Here is a 17,144-nt window from a genome sequence, read left to right on the forward strand (position 1 = left end):
TACATGATCCAAAGAAATAAATCAGATATTCTAACCTAAGTTTTCTGGGCACCACGAATTTACAGTCTGACATTTCGACCTAAGGAAGGAGCTGAAGAAAAAGAAAGGCTTAAGTTAGTATATATTTGAATTTGGAAGAATGTTGTTTTAATTACTATGGATTCAGTTTAAATCCCTTCCTCTAATTGGCAACTTATATTAACTCACTAAATTGCTAGTTATATCCTAAAATGAAAAATTCTAAATTTCAAATTTTATATTATACTAGCATTTAAGACAAAACAGGAAAATGAATTCATACTGAAAAAAAGGTCCCAATAAATAGTATTAGGAAAAAATTAATTGTCATAAATCCAAAATAAAGACAGCAAGAAAGTACATAATAATTCTACATAAGAATAAATGATAAAATTAATACAACATATATCCCCACCAAGAAAAAGAGTAAAACACACATAAAAAAGCAGTAAGTGTACTTTCTATATTATAAACCATAAACTCAAAAGCACATAGCACAGGTTAGAAACTGCAACTGTCACCAAATAGGAATAGTGAATTAAAGTTTATGAAATACACTAAGCTTAAAATTCTTATTACAATTTTCATTGTTTTATTAACTGTATTCTCATTTCACCTTTCAAATGACATATTACATAACTGTATATATACCTAACTGTATATATACTTTATTCACTGTATAAGGCAGTGAATTTAATGTTAGAAAGGGGATATTTATACCAACTTAGCTCACTGTATCTCTACCTAAAAATTTTTCATGGATTCTAAATAAGACTTTACAAGTTTCAATAAGCTAGTGTTTCATATACAAAACTTAATTTTACAGAAATAATTTAATTAGGTCTTACTATATGGAAAGCTTTAAAACTCAAAGTTTATAAAAACACTCCCAACATAAAAAGGACACGTCGGAGAGACAAAGTTCATAAGAATAAGAAGCCAGTCATATAAATGGTCCCATGATTATGATCTGTGGTTCTTAAAGATAAGAACTACACAGAAGCAGAGCTGTACTCCTACAGTTCTCCCATTTGGCCTCTAAGAACCCAGCCATATTGACATCTAAAGCAAGACCTTTTTACCTACTCAGCAAGAAAAATAACTGTAGGGAACATTAAATTGGTCAAGACCAGGAGAACCCTCAAGAATTCAGACTGGTGGATAACTATCTCAAAGGAAAACTTAGAGCATGAAGATTACCTCGGCAACTTTTGGAGGCACTCCATCTCCAAGCACTTCCCTGATGAAGCAGTGCTGGCCCATGTAATACGAGAGTCCACAAGTCCTCTTGAAGGCATCTTTCAGTCGTTTCAGCTCGACATCTGTAACTGCAATTCAGAAACAGAAGACGGGTAAGAAATCTGAGGAGAAAAGATGTCTCTCAAAATCTTTACTTTTTTTTCAACCCAGTTTCTAACAAAATCTAGCAAATACTACTTCTCTCCCCAGATAAGTAAAATAAATCCAAAGATATTTTTTATAATTCTAATATTTTCAAATTTAATCTTAAAAATAAATATGAAAATTCTTGACCCACTGTCTTCAATTGGCAGAACATTAAATTATGCATACAAATTCTAGGCAGGAGTACAGAAGAGGTAACAATTAGCAGGTAAGCTGAATGGCATTAGGCTCTGACATTAATACCTTTTCAGCAGCAATGTCCTCATTTCCTCTGGAATAAAAATTATATTACTTGTACTCTTTGAGCACCTATTTATCCATGCTCCCGAGTTTAGCTTAAACTGTATCATCCTCAACAAAGAAAGCAACTTATAAATAGATGCTAATAAACTATAATTTTTAGACATCCATTAACAAAAAATTACTGAGCCATTACTTTATTTTAGGCACTGAAGCCTTTCACTGAGTAGAACAATCTCTGTCTACAAGGACAGAAAAATATTCTTTAGTACTATGCGGTCAGTGAAGGTACCACAATGGTACCTTTAGCCCATGCTAGAGAGGAAAGATAAGACTTCTGGATGGAAGGCTGGATGGAAATTTAAAGGCTAACCCAAGCGAAATGGACAAGGGCATGCCAGGCAGAGATAATAGTTTGTTTCAAAGTATACAGAGTATGATGTACAGAGTTACCAGAACAAAATGAACAAGGCTGGGAGTAGTAAAAGATAAACTTAAGGCAGTCATTGACCAAGTCATAGAAATTCTGTTCTGACACAATAAGGAAGGGATTCAGTCAGACACAATTCAGGTATGAACTCCGGGCAGATAGGAAACAGAACACAGATAAAATTCAGGTAGTTCACCAGTTCTGTGGTAAGCAAAATGTGGAAGCAAAAGGTGGACTGCTACTATGAGAAGAAAAAGGAGGAGCTATTTGGGAACTATTTAGAAGGAAAAGTCAACAGAATTTGAAACTTAACTGAAAAGTAGAAGCAATGTAGAATAACATTCAGGATTCTACCCTGAGAAATTTTGAAGGATGGTCTTAGCATGTAAGAAAAAAAAGTGAGGAAGGAAAAATGATAAATAATAAATTAAATGATTAGTCATGTATGGATTTGAGAGTTGAACTGTAAAGAAAGCTGAGCACTTAAGAATTGGTGCTTTTTAACTGTGGTGTTGGAGAAGACTCTTGAAGAGTCCCTTGGACTGCAAAGAGATCCAACCAGTCCATCCTAAAGGAGATCAGTCCTAGGTGTTCACTGGAAGGACTGAAGTTGAAACTGAAACTCCAATACTTTGGCCACCTGATGGGAAGAACTGACTCATTGGAAAAGACCCTGATGCTGGGAAAGATTGAGGGCAGGAGGAGAAGGGGATGACAGAGGATGAGATGGCTGGATGGCATCACCGACTCAATGGACATGAGTTTGGGTGGACTCCGGGAGTTAGTGATGGACAGGGAGAACTGGCGTGCTGTGATTCATGGGGTCGCAAAGAGTCAGACACGACTGAGTGACTGAACTGAACTGAACTGAAATGATAAGGACATACTGAAAATGAGCAACCTTCAGGAGACCCACTGAGTTTTTACAATTATGAGTGTAAAGTTTAGGAAAGGTTCGATGAAAGTCATGAGCAGGTAGCTGGCAATTAAAGTCATGAATAAAGAGCACAAATGACATAGAGACAAAACTGGAAGAAAGCAATGCTTACAGTACCTGCTGAGAAAGGAAAAAATATTCAAAGAAGACTGACAAGGAATACTTAGGAAAAACAAGAGCAGTTTCCAAAGGACAAGAAGAAGGGGCTGGTCTACACACTCAAGGAAGGCAGAAAGGGCCAGGAAGATAAAGACTGAAGAGTGCCTGGCACATAGATTATCATTCAAGAAAAGTCCCTGGTAGGGAGGGAAAGTTCACAAATTCTACAACCTGTAGGGCAATGATAAAACAATAAGAACTAATACTCAAATAAGCAGCTACAGAAAAGTATAACTACTAGATGCTTAATTCATTAAAAAAATGAATTCATAATATAAGCATCCCCAATTTACTGATTTTTCCCCCTTTTTAGAATGCAAAAGTAAAAAAACAAAACAAAGATAATTTTATAAATTACAGTTATGGAGAAGAAATTACTTCAGCTGCTGGAATACCTATTTCTTCAGTATGCCTACTTTTCATTAATGGCTTTATTAACAAATTAGGATGCTTGTAGTCCAGAAGAGGAGACAAGAAAAATCACTGTGAGAATCTATACACTGTTGGTTACAGATACTTGAAGGAATGCTTGGTAGTATGTTTAAAAAAAAGCAATGATGACTGATGACTAATGAATCTATTCATTTATAATATGAGAAGACACACACATAAACTTTTTAAAGTATTTGTAAAGGCAAACAGGGCTTCCCTGGTGGCTCAGCGATAAAGAATCCGCCTGCCAAAGCAAGAGACGCAGGTTCAATCCCTGGCTTAGGAAGATCCCCTGGATAAGGAAATGGCAACCCATTCCAGTATTCTTGCCTGGGAAATCTCATGGACAGGGAAACTTGGCGGGTTACAGTCTATGATAGCCAAAATAGTCGGACACGACAGAGTGACTAAACAACAACAATAAAAGCAAACAGACAGACTGAATAAGCTATTGTATAGGCACAAAATAGACTATCAGACACTAAAATACTGCCAGAGATCCATATTTACTGAAAATAAACAGTATTTTTATTAAAAAATAAAATCTGACAATTAGTTCACCTGTAGACAAGGAATACCTAGAAGTGTTCACTATACAAGTGAAACCTTGAAAAATTTCAAAATAAAAATTTAGGCAGGATGGAAAACAAAAGAGAATCAAGCCTAGAAAATTTGAGGTAGGAAAACATAATATTAATTTAGAAAGAAAAGGTAATGTCTGGAAAAATAAGAAAATTCAACACATGGGTCTTTTCTTTACCTCTTTTCTCTCTACAGACTTCACTAAAATTGCAGCAAGAATAAAAAAAGGACACAAACTCACAAGGACAAAGAAAATAGGAGAAAGAAGAACTGAGGAACTATGAGAGTCAATCTTTTTCTGGGGAACATTAGTGTCTGGAGGAGTGGTGACTCACTTAAGCAGACCCACGAAAATTGAAACCTAAGCAATCGAAACCAACTGAGAAATGTGGACAAGAAAGTAAACTAACTTACCCTGTCTAGAGCACCCAAAAAAGGCTCTGGAATTCACTGTACCAATTACCACAAAAAAAAAAAGGGAGGGTAACGGTAAAAAGCGGGATGGGAGAGAAAGTGGTTGAAAGTTACAAGAGAAGTGCTTAGACTAATCTCAGGTCCCTTAAAGCACAAGAGTCAGGCACCAACCTACCATCTAGCCACCGCACACCACTCTTAGATGTGGATATATATCAAGAAACCAAAGACACGCTCTCTGAGACACTGAGACAGAAAGGCTCCATACTCGACCACACCAGGTTTAGCTGACAGCTACAGGAAGGACCATGAGGTATGAAAAAAGGTGAAGAGTAAGTGAGCATCTGCATTGCGCTGCTCTCCTTCCCCCTATTCTGACATATGTATCACCTGGGCAGAATCAATGAGTATTCTTCTCTGAAGAAAGTAAATGATCCTAGAACAAAGACCTACTGTTACTGACATGGGGTGAGGGGGATGCCGCCATTCCCCTTTTAAAAATGGCTGGGTTCCCAAAAGGAAAATCCACAAGTCAACAAGGGATATACTCAAACATATAAGTCTTCCAATCAATCTTTTAATGCATAAACTATTTAAAATAAAAAGTCAGTTTGATAGTCATTATACAGTTAAGCATATACTTAACCTTATGACCCAATTAATTCCACTCCTTGTTAATTACACAAGAAAATACTGCACAGAAATATACATAGGAGCTTTATTAACAATAGAAAAAAAAAACTAGCAACAATAACCCCTTGATAAAGGAACAGGTGATAAAGTAAATGCAGTATAGTCATACAATGGAATAGTATTCTGCAATAAACATGAAGAAACCACTGATCCATGCATCAACATAAATGAATCTCAAGAACTACACTGAGCAAAATAAGCCAGACACAGAGGAGCATATACCATATGACTACATTATATATCAAAGTCGCAAAGAAGCAAAACCAGTTACGGTGTCCAAGACAGTGGTTGACAGTGAAGTAAGGAGTATGTGACTGTAGTTGTAGGAAATAGACACCTGCAGAGAGATAGGAAGGAACTATTCTGAGGTGTGGAAATATATATTTGATTGGGGTGGTGGCTACAAAAGTGAACAACGGTTCACTTATTGAATTATTAAAATCTATGCATTTTATTGTATATAAATTATGTATCAATAGCATAGACTGAAAAAAAAATGAATGAACAGTCAAGGAACACCAAATATTGAGGGAGATTTCAATAAGAAAATTACCAAGACAAATAGGGGAAAGGAGGGGTAAGTAGAAATAATGATGAAGGATGAAAAAAAGTCAAAAACCTCCAAATATTCTCAGAAAAGGAGAATAAGAAAATTACATCCAAATAAGAATAGGATACTATAAAAATATAACAAGGAAAAAAATGTAACACTCTCTTGTATCTTTTCCAGAAAGTTACAGGAGACTGTCCTACAACAAAATGAGGGGGTAAACAAAGGAAAGAAAACAGATCCAGGAAACACTGACTGTAGCAGTTCAGTTCAGTCACTCAGTCGTGTCTGACTCTTTGCGACCTCATGGCCTGCAGCACACCAGGCTTCCCTGTCCACCACCAACTCCTGGAGCTTACTTAAACTCACGTCTATTGAGTCGGTGATGCCATCCAACCATCTTATCCTCTGTCAGCCCCTTCTTCCCGGGCCTTCAAATCTTTCCCAGCATCAGGGTCTTTTCCAATGAGTCAGTTCTTCACAAAGTATTGCAGTTTCAGCTTCAGCATCAGTCCTTCCAATGAACACTCAGGACTGATTTCCTGTAGAATGGACTGGTTGGATCTCCATGCTGCCCATGGGACTCTTAAGAGTCTTCTCCAACACCACAGTTCAAAAGCATCAATTCTTCAGCACTCAGCTTTCTTTATAGGACTACATCAAAGCTGTATACTGTCACTCTGCTTATTTAATTTATATGGAGAATACATCATACGAAATACTGGCTGGATGAAACATAAGCTGGAATCAAGATTGCCAGGAGAAATATCAATAACCTCAGATATGCAGATGACACCACCCTTATGGCAGAAAGCAAAGAACTAAAGAGCCTCTAGATGAAAGTAAAAGAGGAGAGTGAAAAAGTTGGCTTAAAACTCAACATTCAGAAAACTAAGATCATAGCATCTGGTCCCATCACTTCATGGCAAAGAGATGGGCAAACAATGGAAACTGACAGACTTTATTTTGGGGGGCTCCAAAATCAAGGCAGATGGTGACTGCAGCCATGAAATTAAAAGATGCTTGCTCCTTGGAAGAAAAGCTATGACCAACCTAGACAGCATATTAAAGAGCAGAGACATTACTTTGCCAACAAAGGTCCATCTAGTCAAGGCTATGGTTTTTCCAGTTGTCATGTATGGATGTGAGAGTTGGACTGACTGCAACAGGAGAGAGGTAAAGGAAATTTCCAGGATGATTAAGGTATCTGAGGAGGACAGCTATGCAGTAAGCATAGAGAACAAGACCAGATTAGAAATGAAGAAAGGACTCCAGAATAAAAATGGAAAGTCTGACAGTAAACTAATACATCTGACCACAATGATAATATCTTAAAGAGGTATTTCACCTTCAAAAAATAAACCTTGGGACTTCCATGGTGGCCCAGTGACTAGGACTCTTTGCTCCCAACGCAGGGGGCTCGGGTTCAATCCCTGGTCAGGGAACTGGATTCCAGCTCAGCCAAATAAATAAATCTCAAGGACTGGTTTTACTTTAGGTTTTGCTTAATCTAAGGAACTGTAGAAACATTTCAACTACACCTATAACACTCATGAGAGTTAAGAAACCAACCAGAATCTTACTGAAAACTATAGGAACAGAACTAAAATCCTTTCTCAAACAGGAAAAGTGAAAGTGAAAGTCGCTCAAACAGGAACTATGAAATAAGACAAGGGAATAAGGGAGAAAGTTTGCTCTTATATCAAAACAAATTTTCAAGAGAATTGAACACAAACCTCATTCAACAAAAAGCCTTGATTTCAAGACATCTCAGTTTTCAAAATATTCAATTAGTGAGAATTAGCAACTCACACTCAAATACAAGATATGGTAAGAAAAATAAAGTACTTGATAGTCACTTAATGATTACAGCACAAAAGTATTGATAAAAGCAATTATACAGAAAGGGCAAATACTGAAACAGAAATAAAATAAAGATTATGGTGTTTACCACAGAAACAGAATCCCTCCAGTAAGACCCTCTGAAATGCAGTCAGTCAATCAATCATTAATTAAAGGTTACTGGGCCCTTACTGACCACATGCCCAAAAACTGTGCTAGGCCATGAGGAACACAAAACTAATAAGCCAACTTTGCCTTCGAGGAACTCAGCCGAGAGACAGACTCATAAATAAGCAGTAACAATGCAGTAAACACGAAAGACACAGTTGTGCACAGGGAAGAAGACCGAAAAGGGGAAGAGCGCTCCCAGACTACAACGAAGAACAAAGCAGACAGCCAGTTGGGATTCTAGTGACTATTTGCATATATATATGTATTTCATATCAAGATCTCCTTACTGTGATTCTTCTCACATTTGGACATCGATAGCATGACATTCTCAAGACCTAGCTGACCTATAATAAATCTAATATAGCAACTTATCAATATAAACAACCTAAGCTGAAACTCCAATACTTTGGCCACCTCATGCGAATAGTTGACTCATTGGAAAAGACTCTGATGCTGGGAGCGATTGGGGGCAGGAGGAGAAGGGGATGACAGAGGATGAGATGGCTGGATGGCATCACCGACTCGATGGACGCGAGTCTGAGTGAACTCCGGGAGTTGGTGATGGACAGGGAGGCCTGGCGTGCTGTGATTCATGGGGTCGCAAAGAGTCGCACACGACTGAGCGACTGAACTGAACTACCAGTTACGTTTATAAGAGAAAATATGTGTCTTCTGAGCTAGGTAGGATTTATATGCATGCGTGCTCAGTCACTCAGTCGTGTCCGACTCTTTGTGACACCATGGACTGTAACTCACTAGGTTCCTTCACCCATGGAATTTTCCAGGCAAGAATACTGGAGTGGGCTGCCATTTCCTACTCCAGGAAATCTTTTCAACCTAGGGATCAAACCTGCATCTCTTGCATCTCCTGCACTGGCAGGTGGATTCTTTACCACTGTGCCACTTGGGAATAGAGAAGTAAGATTTACAGCTTGTATCAACTGGTGTAACAGTGACTGATGTGGCTGGATTTGGTTTAAATGTAACCACAAATCTGTGTTTCCTGGACACCTTCTCATCTAAGACTTTCCCACTCTCCCTCATTACTTGGTTTTCAGCGCAGGATGAAAGCAACAGTATACTGTGTGAGCTTAGGGGAGGATGCTGAAGTCACTCCAGGCAGTCTATATATCCCAGTGAAGGACTACATAGTCAGGGTGGTGAGCACTAACAAGAAACTTGTGCTTCTTTAATCAGAGAAGGCAATGGCACCCCACTTTCCACTATTTCTGAACCAAATTTCATTTGATCCTCTCCCATTACTATCAATAAATACTGTCCAAATAAATGAACATAGGTGTGTAATTCCAACGCAAAAGGCCAGAAACATAAGGCATCTCCTTCGTACCTGCCTATCAGATTCAACACTGGGAAAAAAAGAAGTTGTAGGAATAAAATACTCTGTATCTCCTCTGCTCTGGAACACAAGTTCAAGAATAAAAGGAATTACTGGTGGTAGTAAAGACTAATGATGCAAAGTTCAAAAATGGAAATACTGGTAATATAAATGATGAAGTGGGGCCTGTGGAACCCTAGAAAACACATATTCCTTTGCCAGCATGAAGCTGCTACTAAGTTCGAGGCATAGGCTGCAATGTAGCAATGAGGAACCCAAGAATGTAAAAATTTTGTGAATCTCTCTACTTTAAAAGTATTAGCAGTTAATTAAAAAAATTAACCAACATGCAGTCTTAACATGGCCCGCCAGCTGCCAAGTTTGGAAACCTCTGGTCAACTGGTTATGATACACACAAAACATACATATATTTGAATCTAACACTGTCACTTACGTGTGTGTGTGTGTGTGTGTATAAAGACTTAAATACAGGAAAAGAATGCATGTCTGATAAAGACAGTCTAGGAGGAGAGGAGGAGATTTCCAGCAGCAATGAGAGCAGCCCTGTTCCCTTTCCACTCCTAACTCTGGAAGAAAGTTGTGACAAATGAGGTCTGGAGGGAGGAGGTAAAAGTTCAAAAATGAACAATTTTTTTCTGCCCCTCTCCTTTTTCCTCCACAGACTAATATTACCATCCCAGCAGATGCACCTAACCCTGGAACAAAGGGACAGAAGGAAAAGAAAAAGAGAGGAGGAGAAATATCAAGAAAGAAGAGGAGAAATATCAAGAAAAAGGAGGCAATTTCTGCAGGTATGACAGACAAGCATAGAGAAAGTATTGTCATTAATTGTAAAGAAGGCACCCAAGTCACCTCTTAGTATCCTCAGGGAATCGGTTCCAGGACAAGCAACGCCACTCCACTCACCAAAATCCAGAGAGGAACAAAATCTCTTATATAAAACGGTGTACTATTTGCATATGATCTAAAGAAGTATCCTCTAGATTTTTTTTTATACTCTGTATTTTAAATCATCTCCATATCCTTTCTAATGGGCTTCCCTGGTGGCTCAGCGGTAAAGAATCTGCCTATCAACACAGGAAACTGAAATATCCCCTAGAGAAGGAAATGGCAAATCACTCCAGTATTCTTGCCTGGGAAATCCTATACACAGAAGAGCCTGGCTGGTTACAGTCCATGGAGTTGCAGAGTTGGACACAACTTAGCAACTAAAGAATTCCTTATAATACCTAACACAATGTAAATGTGAGGTAAACTGCAAATACAACATAGATGCTATCAACATATAAATAGTTGTCTGCATGTAACAGGACTAGTAAATTGAAGTTTTGTGTTTTTCTGGAACTTTCTGGAATTTCCCCCTCCCAAATACCCTTCTCTAGAGGGTATTTTTAAATGGATTTTAAAAATATAAGTCCTTTGACTGCGTAGATCACAACATATTGTGTAAAATTCTCAGAGATGGGAATATCAGACCACCTTACCTGCTGCCTGACAAACCTGCTTCCTGACCTGTAGGCAGGTCAAGAAGCAACAGTTAGAACCAGACATGGAACAGTAGACAGGTTCAAAATTGGGAAAGGTGTGCGTCAAGGCTGTATACTGTCACCTTATTTATTTATATGCAGAGTACATCATGAGAACTGCCGGGCTAGAAGAAGCACAAGCTGGAATCAAGATTGCCGGGAGAAATATCAGTAACTTCAGATATGCAGATGACACCAACCTTATGGCAGAAAGCAAAGAGGAACTAAAGACTTGATGAAGGCGGAAGAGGCAAGTGAAAAAGCTGTCTAAAACTCAACATTCAAAAACTAAGAGCATGCGTCTGGTCCCATCACTGCATGGCAAGCAGATGGGAAACAATGGAAACAACAACAGACTTTATTTTGGGGGGCTCCAAAATCACTGCAGATGATGACTGCAGCCATGAAATTAAAAGATACTTGCTCCTTGGAAGAAAAGCTATGACAAACCCACACAGCGTATCAAAAAGCATTAGACATTACTTTGCCAACAAAGGTCTGTCTAGTCAAAGCTATGGTTTTTCCAGTAGTCATGTATGGATGTCAGAGCTGGATCATAAAGAAAGCTGAGCGCCAAAGAATTGACACTTTTGAACTGTGGTGTTGGAGAAGACTCTTGAGAGTCCCTTGGAGATCAAACTAGTCAATCCTAAAGAAAATAAATCCTGAATATTCATTGGAAAGACTGATGTTGAAGCTGAAGCTCCAAACCTTAGCCACTTGCTAAGAACCCACTTACTGGAAAAGACCATGATCCTGGGAAAGACTGAAGTCAGGAGGAGAAGAGGACAACAGATGATGAGATGGTTGGATGGCATCATGGACTCAGTTGTCATGAATTTGGGCAAACTCCAGGAGATGGTGAAGGACAGGGAAGCCTGGCAGTCCATGGAGTCACAAAGAGTCGGACATGACTGAGCGACTGAATAACAACAACAAGAATATAAATACGAGCAGAAAAAACATTTCACTGTTGTTTGTCTAGCTGTTTCCAGTTACACAGTAATCCAAGCATATTCTCAATGGCCCATACAGCTACATAAAATATCAGGAAAACTAAACAAAACTATGTATTTCAACTAATTATATACAGGCAGAGCTTCCCAGGAAGAGCTAGTGGTAAAGAACTCGCCTGCCAATGCAGGAGACATAAGAGATGTGGGTTCGATCCCTGGGTCAGGAAGATCCTCTGGAGGAAGGCATGGTAACAACTGACTCCAGTACTCTTGCCTGGAGAATCCCATGGACAGAGAAGACATTGGGTCCAAGCAGGCTACAGCCCACAGGGTCGCAAACAGTCGGACACAACTGAAGCAACTTTGCATGCACGCATACACACATACACAGGTTATCCCCCAGTTTCCAAAAGTTCACTTTATACCACTTCACTTTTAATGAGAAGCCTGCATTAGCATCTGTTTTCGTTAACCAAAAGAAATCTGAGGATGTTTGTTTTTATGAAAAAAAGGTGACAAGAGAAAACAGCTTTCAGCATTTGTTTTGCAAAGGACTATTAGAGAGGCATTATGCACCGCAAGCAATGAGAAGGGTACTGCCATGCTCCTTCCCTAAGCACTCCACCGGCATCTCGCATCAAGCCACCACAGCTCTGAACTCATGAAGTGATGGGACCGGATGCATGTTATATCTGTCTGTGTTATATCTTTATTCCATAAATTCTTAATCCTGGAATCATCTGAGGCGCATTGAAAGAATTCTGATGCCCAGGCTCCAACCCAAAACAATAAACTGAAGTCTGTAAGTAGAACCCAGGGATTCAAATGTTTGCTACATAAATGAATACATAAGTAACATTCTAATAACACAAAGTAAAATATAATAAATAGCCTAAATGGTATAAGTAAGTGATATGGGAGTACAGAAGGTTACAGAGGAATCTAGGAAGTTTCATAAAAGGGGGCCATTCTCACGCTAGAAAATTAAGAATGAGCCCAAGACAGAGAAACAGGAAGAACAGTCAAGTATCAGGAAGGGAGTGAGCACAGAGGTCAGAGGATGTTAGGAATGTTTAGAGCAGGGGTCCCCAGTCTCCAGGATCTAAGGCCTGGTGATCTGAGGTGGAGCGGATGTAATAACAATAGAAATAAAGTGCAGAGTAAGTCACCTGAATTATCCTCAAACCATCCCCACCCCCACCCCTGGTCTTCCACGAAACAGGTCCCTGGTGCCAGAAAGGCTGAAGACCACCGGTTTGCAGGACAGTTTAAGAGGCTGGAATGCAAAGTGTGGGAATTGTGAAAGTATGGGAAAAGAAGTGGAAGGAATATCTAGGGTGATAAATATGCTATGAGTTTTTATGTTTTCAGGAGTTATTCTGGTAAGAGTGTGAAAGAAGTATAATAAAGTGTAAACTTTTAAACTTTGGAATGCACACCTGGAAGCTAATGAAAAATTAAATCTGATTTAAGACTTCTATATTAAGTGTTCACTGTTCATATGAACATAACACATTCCATGTATAGACCTCAAATCAGATCATGGGGCCTTAGATGCTGGAGGTTTGGGGACCCCTGCTCTAAACATTTGAAAAATCTGAAAAAGAAAGCCAAAGAGATATACATTAGCCCTCATACAAATCCATCCCTCCTCATTTTATGTCATCTTCTGATAACAAAGAAAGGCCACTGGGCCCTGATTTGAGATCTCCAGCATTATGGAAAAATATTTACCAAAATTCCCACCATGAGTTCTCTGGCCTAAGAAAGAAATGATGCAGGAAGTAGAAGTAGAACAAGACTGAAGAAACGAAGGCAAATGAAATAAGAAAGTTAATAAAGTGAAAATAGAAAGGTTAAAGAGAAAATATTAGACAAAGAGGCATCAGAAATCAACATATATTTCATTGGTAACCCATATTTAACTATACCCAAATTTAACTAGGGTGGTGGGTCGGCACCCTGAACCCCTAAAGCTAATCAAAGGTCAACCATAATTACATTTCTGTTATGGATCAAATGTATGTGTCACTACACATTCATATGCTGAAGCCCTAACCCCCAGTGTGACTGCATTTGGAGTTAAGAAGTCAGTTCAGTTCAGTCGTTCAGTTGTGTCTGACTCTGAGACCTCACAGACTGCAGCACTCCAGGCCTCCCTATCCATCACCAACTCCCGGAGTTCACTCAAACTCATGTCCAATGAGTCGGTGATGCCATCCAACCATCTCATCCTCTGTCGTCCCCTGCTCCTCCTGCCTTCAATCTTCCCCAGCATTAGGGTCTTTTCAAATGAGTCAGTTCTTCTCATGAGGTGGCCAAACGATTGGAGTTTCAGCTTCAGCATTAGTCCTTCCAATGAATATTCAGGACTGATCTCCTTTAGGATGGACTGGTTGGATCTCCTTACAGTCCAAGAGACTCTCAAGAGTCTTCTCCAACACCACAGTTCAAAAGCATCAATTCTTTGGTGCTCAGCTTTACAGTCCAACTCTCACATCCATACATGACCACTGGAAAAACCATAGCTTTGACTAGACGGACCTTTGTCGATAAAGTACTGTCTCTGCTTTTTAAATTAAGAAGTAACTCCTGTTAAATGAGATTATAAGGGTGGGGCCAATTAGATTAATGTCCACATAAGAAGAAGCATGACTCGCAGTGTCTCTAGGACCTTCTCACAAACATAGAAGGTCATGTGAGGAGCTCAGAAAGAAGGCAGCCATCTGCAAGCCAAGAACAGTCCTTACCAGAAACCAAACTCTCCTAGAATCTAAACTTTTGTAGACTTTCAATCTTCAGAACTGAGACAAAATAAATAAATTTGTTTTTTTAAGCCAACCAGCCTGATATTTGTTATGGTGGTGATATTTTATTTAGTCACTCAGTCGAGTCTGAGTCTTTTGAGACCCATGGACTGTAGCCTGCCAGTCTCCTCTGTCCATGGAGTTTCCCAGGCAAGAATATCAGAGTGGGCTGCCATTTCCTATGCCAGGGGATTTTTCTGACCCAGGGATTGAGCCTACGTCTCCTACATTGGGAGGCAGGTTCACTATTGCTGTGGCACCAGGAAAGTCCTGTGTTATGGCAGCCCAAGCTATTTATTACATACAGAATTTGGGACTGAGAAGCAAGCTGCTACTGTAACAAATGTATAAAAATGCAGAAGCAGATCCTAAAGGAAATCAACCCTGAATATTCACTGGAAGGACTGATGCTGAAATTGAAGCTCCAATACTTTTCACCTGATGTAAAGACATGACTCATTGGTAACGACCCTGATGCTGGGAAAGACTCAAGGCAAAAGGAGAAGGGGGCAGCAGAGGATGAGATGGTTAGATAGCATCACCCATTCAATGGACATGAATTTGAGCAAACTCCAGGAGACAGTGAAGGACAGAGGAGTCTGGTGTGCTGCAGTCCAACTCAAAGAGTTGGGCACGACTTAGCGACTAAACCACAACAATGGGTAGAGGCTGGAGGAGTTTTGAGATACTTGATAGAAAAGACTTACACTGTTACTATTGGCAAATGTATGGACATCAAAGGCAATTCTAGGGAGAGCTCAGAAAGAAGAGGGCTACAGAAAGTCTCCAACATCTTAAAGAATACGTCATTAACAGAATGTTGGTTAGGACTATGAATGCTTAATGCCATTCTGGTGAGACTGAAACCAAGTCCCACTGAAACCAAGTTCCCCTGCAAAGTTTATGATTAACCTTTCTACCTAAAACTTCATTCCCGGCTGCTATCAAAAAAGTCTACAAATAATAAATGCAGAAGAGGGTGTAGAGAAAAGGGAACCATCTTATACTATTGGTGGGAATGCAAACTAGTACAGCCACTATGGAGAACAGTGTGGAGATTCCTTAAAAAACTGGAAATAGAACTGCCATGCAATCCAGCAATCCCACTGCTGGGCATACACACCGAGGAAACCAGAATTGAAAGAGACACGTGTACCCCAATGTTCATCGCAGCACTATTTACTATAGCTAGGGCAGATGTCCATCGGCAGAAGAATGGATAAGAAAGCTATGGTACATATACACAATGGAATATTCAGCTATTAAAAAGAATGCATTTGAATCAGTTCTGATGAGGTGGATGAAACTGGATGGAGCCTATTATACAGAGTGAAGTAAGTCAGAAAGAAAAACACCAATACAGTATATTAACGCATATACGTGGAATTTAGAAAGATGGTAACGATGACCCTATATGCGAGACAGCAAAAGAGACACAGATGTAAAGAACAGACTTTTGGATTCTGTGGGAGAAGGTGAGAGTGGGATGATTTGAAAGAATAGCATTGTATATTATCATATGTGGAATAGATTGCCAGTCCAGGTTCAATGCATGAGGCAGGGTGCTCAGGGCTGGTGCACTGGCATGACCCTGAGGAATGGGATTGGGAGGGGGGTGGGAGGGGGGTTCACGATGGGGAACACATGTACACCCGTGACTGATTCATCTCAATGTATGGCAAAAACCACTACAATATTGTAAAGTAATTAGCCTCCAATTAAAATAAATAAATTAATTTCAAAAAAACTTTATTCCCTTTCTTGTACCACCCCTGCCCCTTGTGACCGAGGAGCATCAAAGAAAAGGAGGAGACTGACACCAAGGGGGACCTCACAGAATCTTCCTGGGTGCTAGCCCCTCTGTGTCCCTCTCTGTTTTGGCCAAAGAGGAGACTCAAGTAGTTAACAATTAAAGAAGTGGAAAATACTGAAACAAAGGAAAAGCAGTCAAGCAAGAAAAGTAATAATAGCTTGAACGGAGTCACAAAACTAAGTCACTGGAGGGATACAGAGGATAGTCTGACATGTATCTTTGAGCTGTTCTACAGAAACAAAGATGCCTACCCAGTGGAGGGTGGTATCGACAAGCTGACCACAAGCACGAAGACCTCAAACTGACTGAAACCAGAAAATTGATGATTAAGATTCCTGAATATCACCACCAACCAATCAGAAGGATGTCCACTAGCTGATTCATGTACTCCATGACCCTAATCCCTAATTGTTGCCTTTTAAAACCCTTGCCTGAAAGCCACAGCTAATGGTCTTTTGACCATTAGCTGTGTCACTCTCCTTGTGTGGTGCCTTGCAAAGAAAGGCCATGCATTTTTTCACCACTACCTGGTGTCAGGAGACTGCTTTGCTGGGTGGTGGGCAAATGAACCCAAGTTTAGTTGGGTAAAAAGATATCAGATAGAAATGAAGAAGAAGAAACTGAAGGAGAGGTGATCCTTGTTGTTTAGTCGCTAAGTCATGTCCAACTCTTTTGCAACCCCATGGACTATAGCCCACCAGGCTCCTCTGACCATGGGATTTTCTAGGCAAGAATACTGGAGTGGGTTGCCATTTCCTTCTCCAGGGGATCTTCCTGATCCGACCTAGGGATCAAACCCACTTCTGTATTAGC

At 39.7% G+C, this 17,144-nt stretch overlaps 1 protein-coding gene across 2 annotated transcripts in view; it reads right to left on the minus strand.

The window, feature by feature from the left end:
• The window catches only part of USP32 (ubiquitin specific peptidase 32), a 199,205-nt gene that overhangs the window by 136,118 nt on the left and 45,943 nt on the right, over nucleotides 1-17,144 (minus strand). For both annotated transcript variants that reach the window (XM_040244123.1, XM_040244124.1), the window contains exon 2: nucleotides 1,219-1,346. In XM_040244123.1, the coding sequence (XP_040100057.1) occupies nucleotides 1,219-1,346 (128 nt within the window). The remainder of the gene's footprint in view (nucleotides 1-1,218; nucleotides 1,347-17,144) is intronic.

The sequence above is a fragment of the Oryx dammah genome, unplaced genomic scaffold (genome assembly GCF_014754425.2).
Source record: "Oryx dammah isolate SB20612 unplaced genomic scaffold, SCBI_Odam_1.1 HiC_scaffold_8, whole genome shotgun sequence".
Lineage (NCBI taxonomy): Eukaryota > Metazoa > Chordata > Mammalia > Artiodactyla > Bovidae > Oryx > Oryx dammah.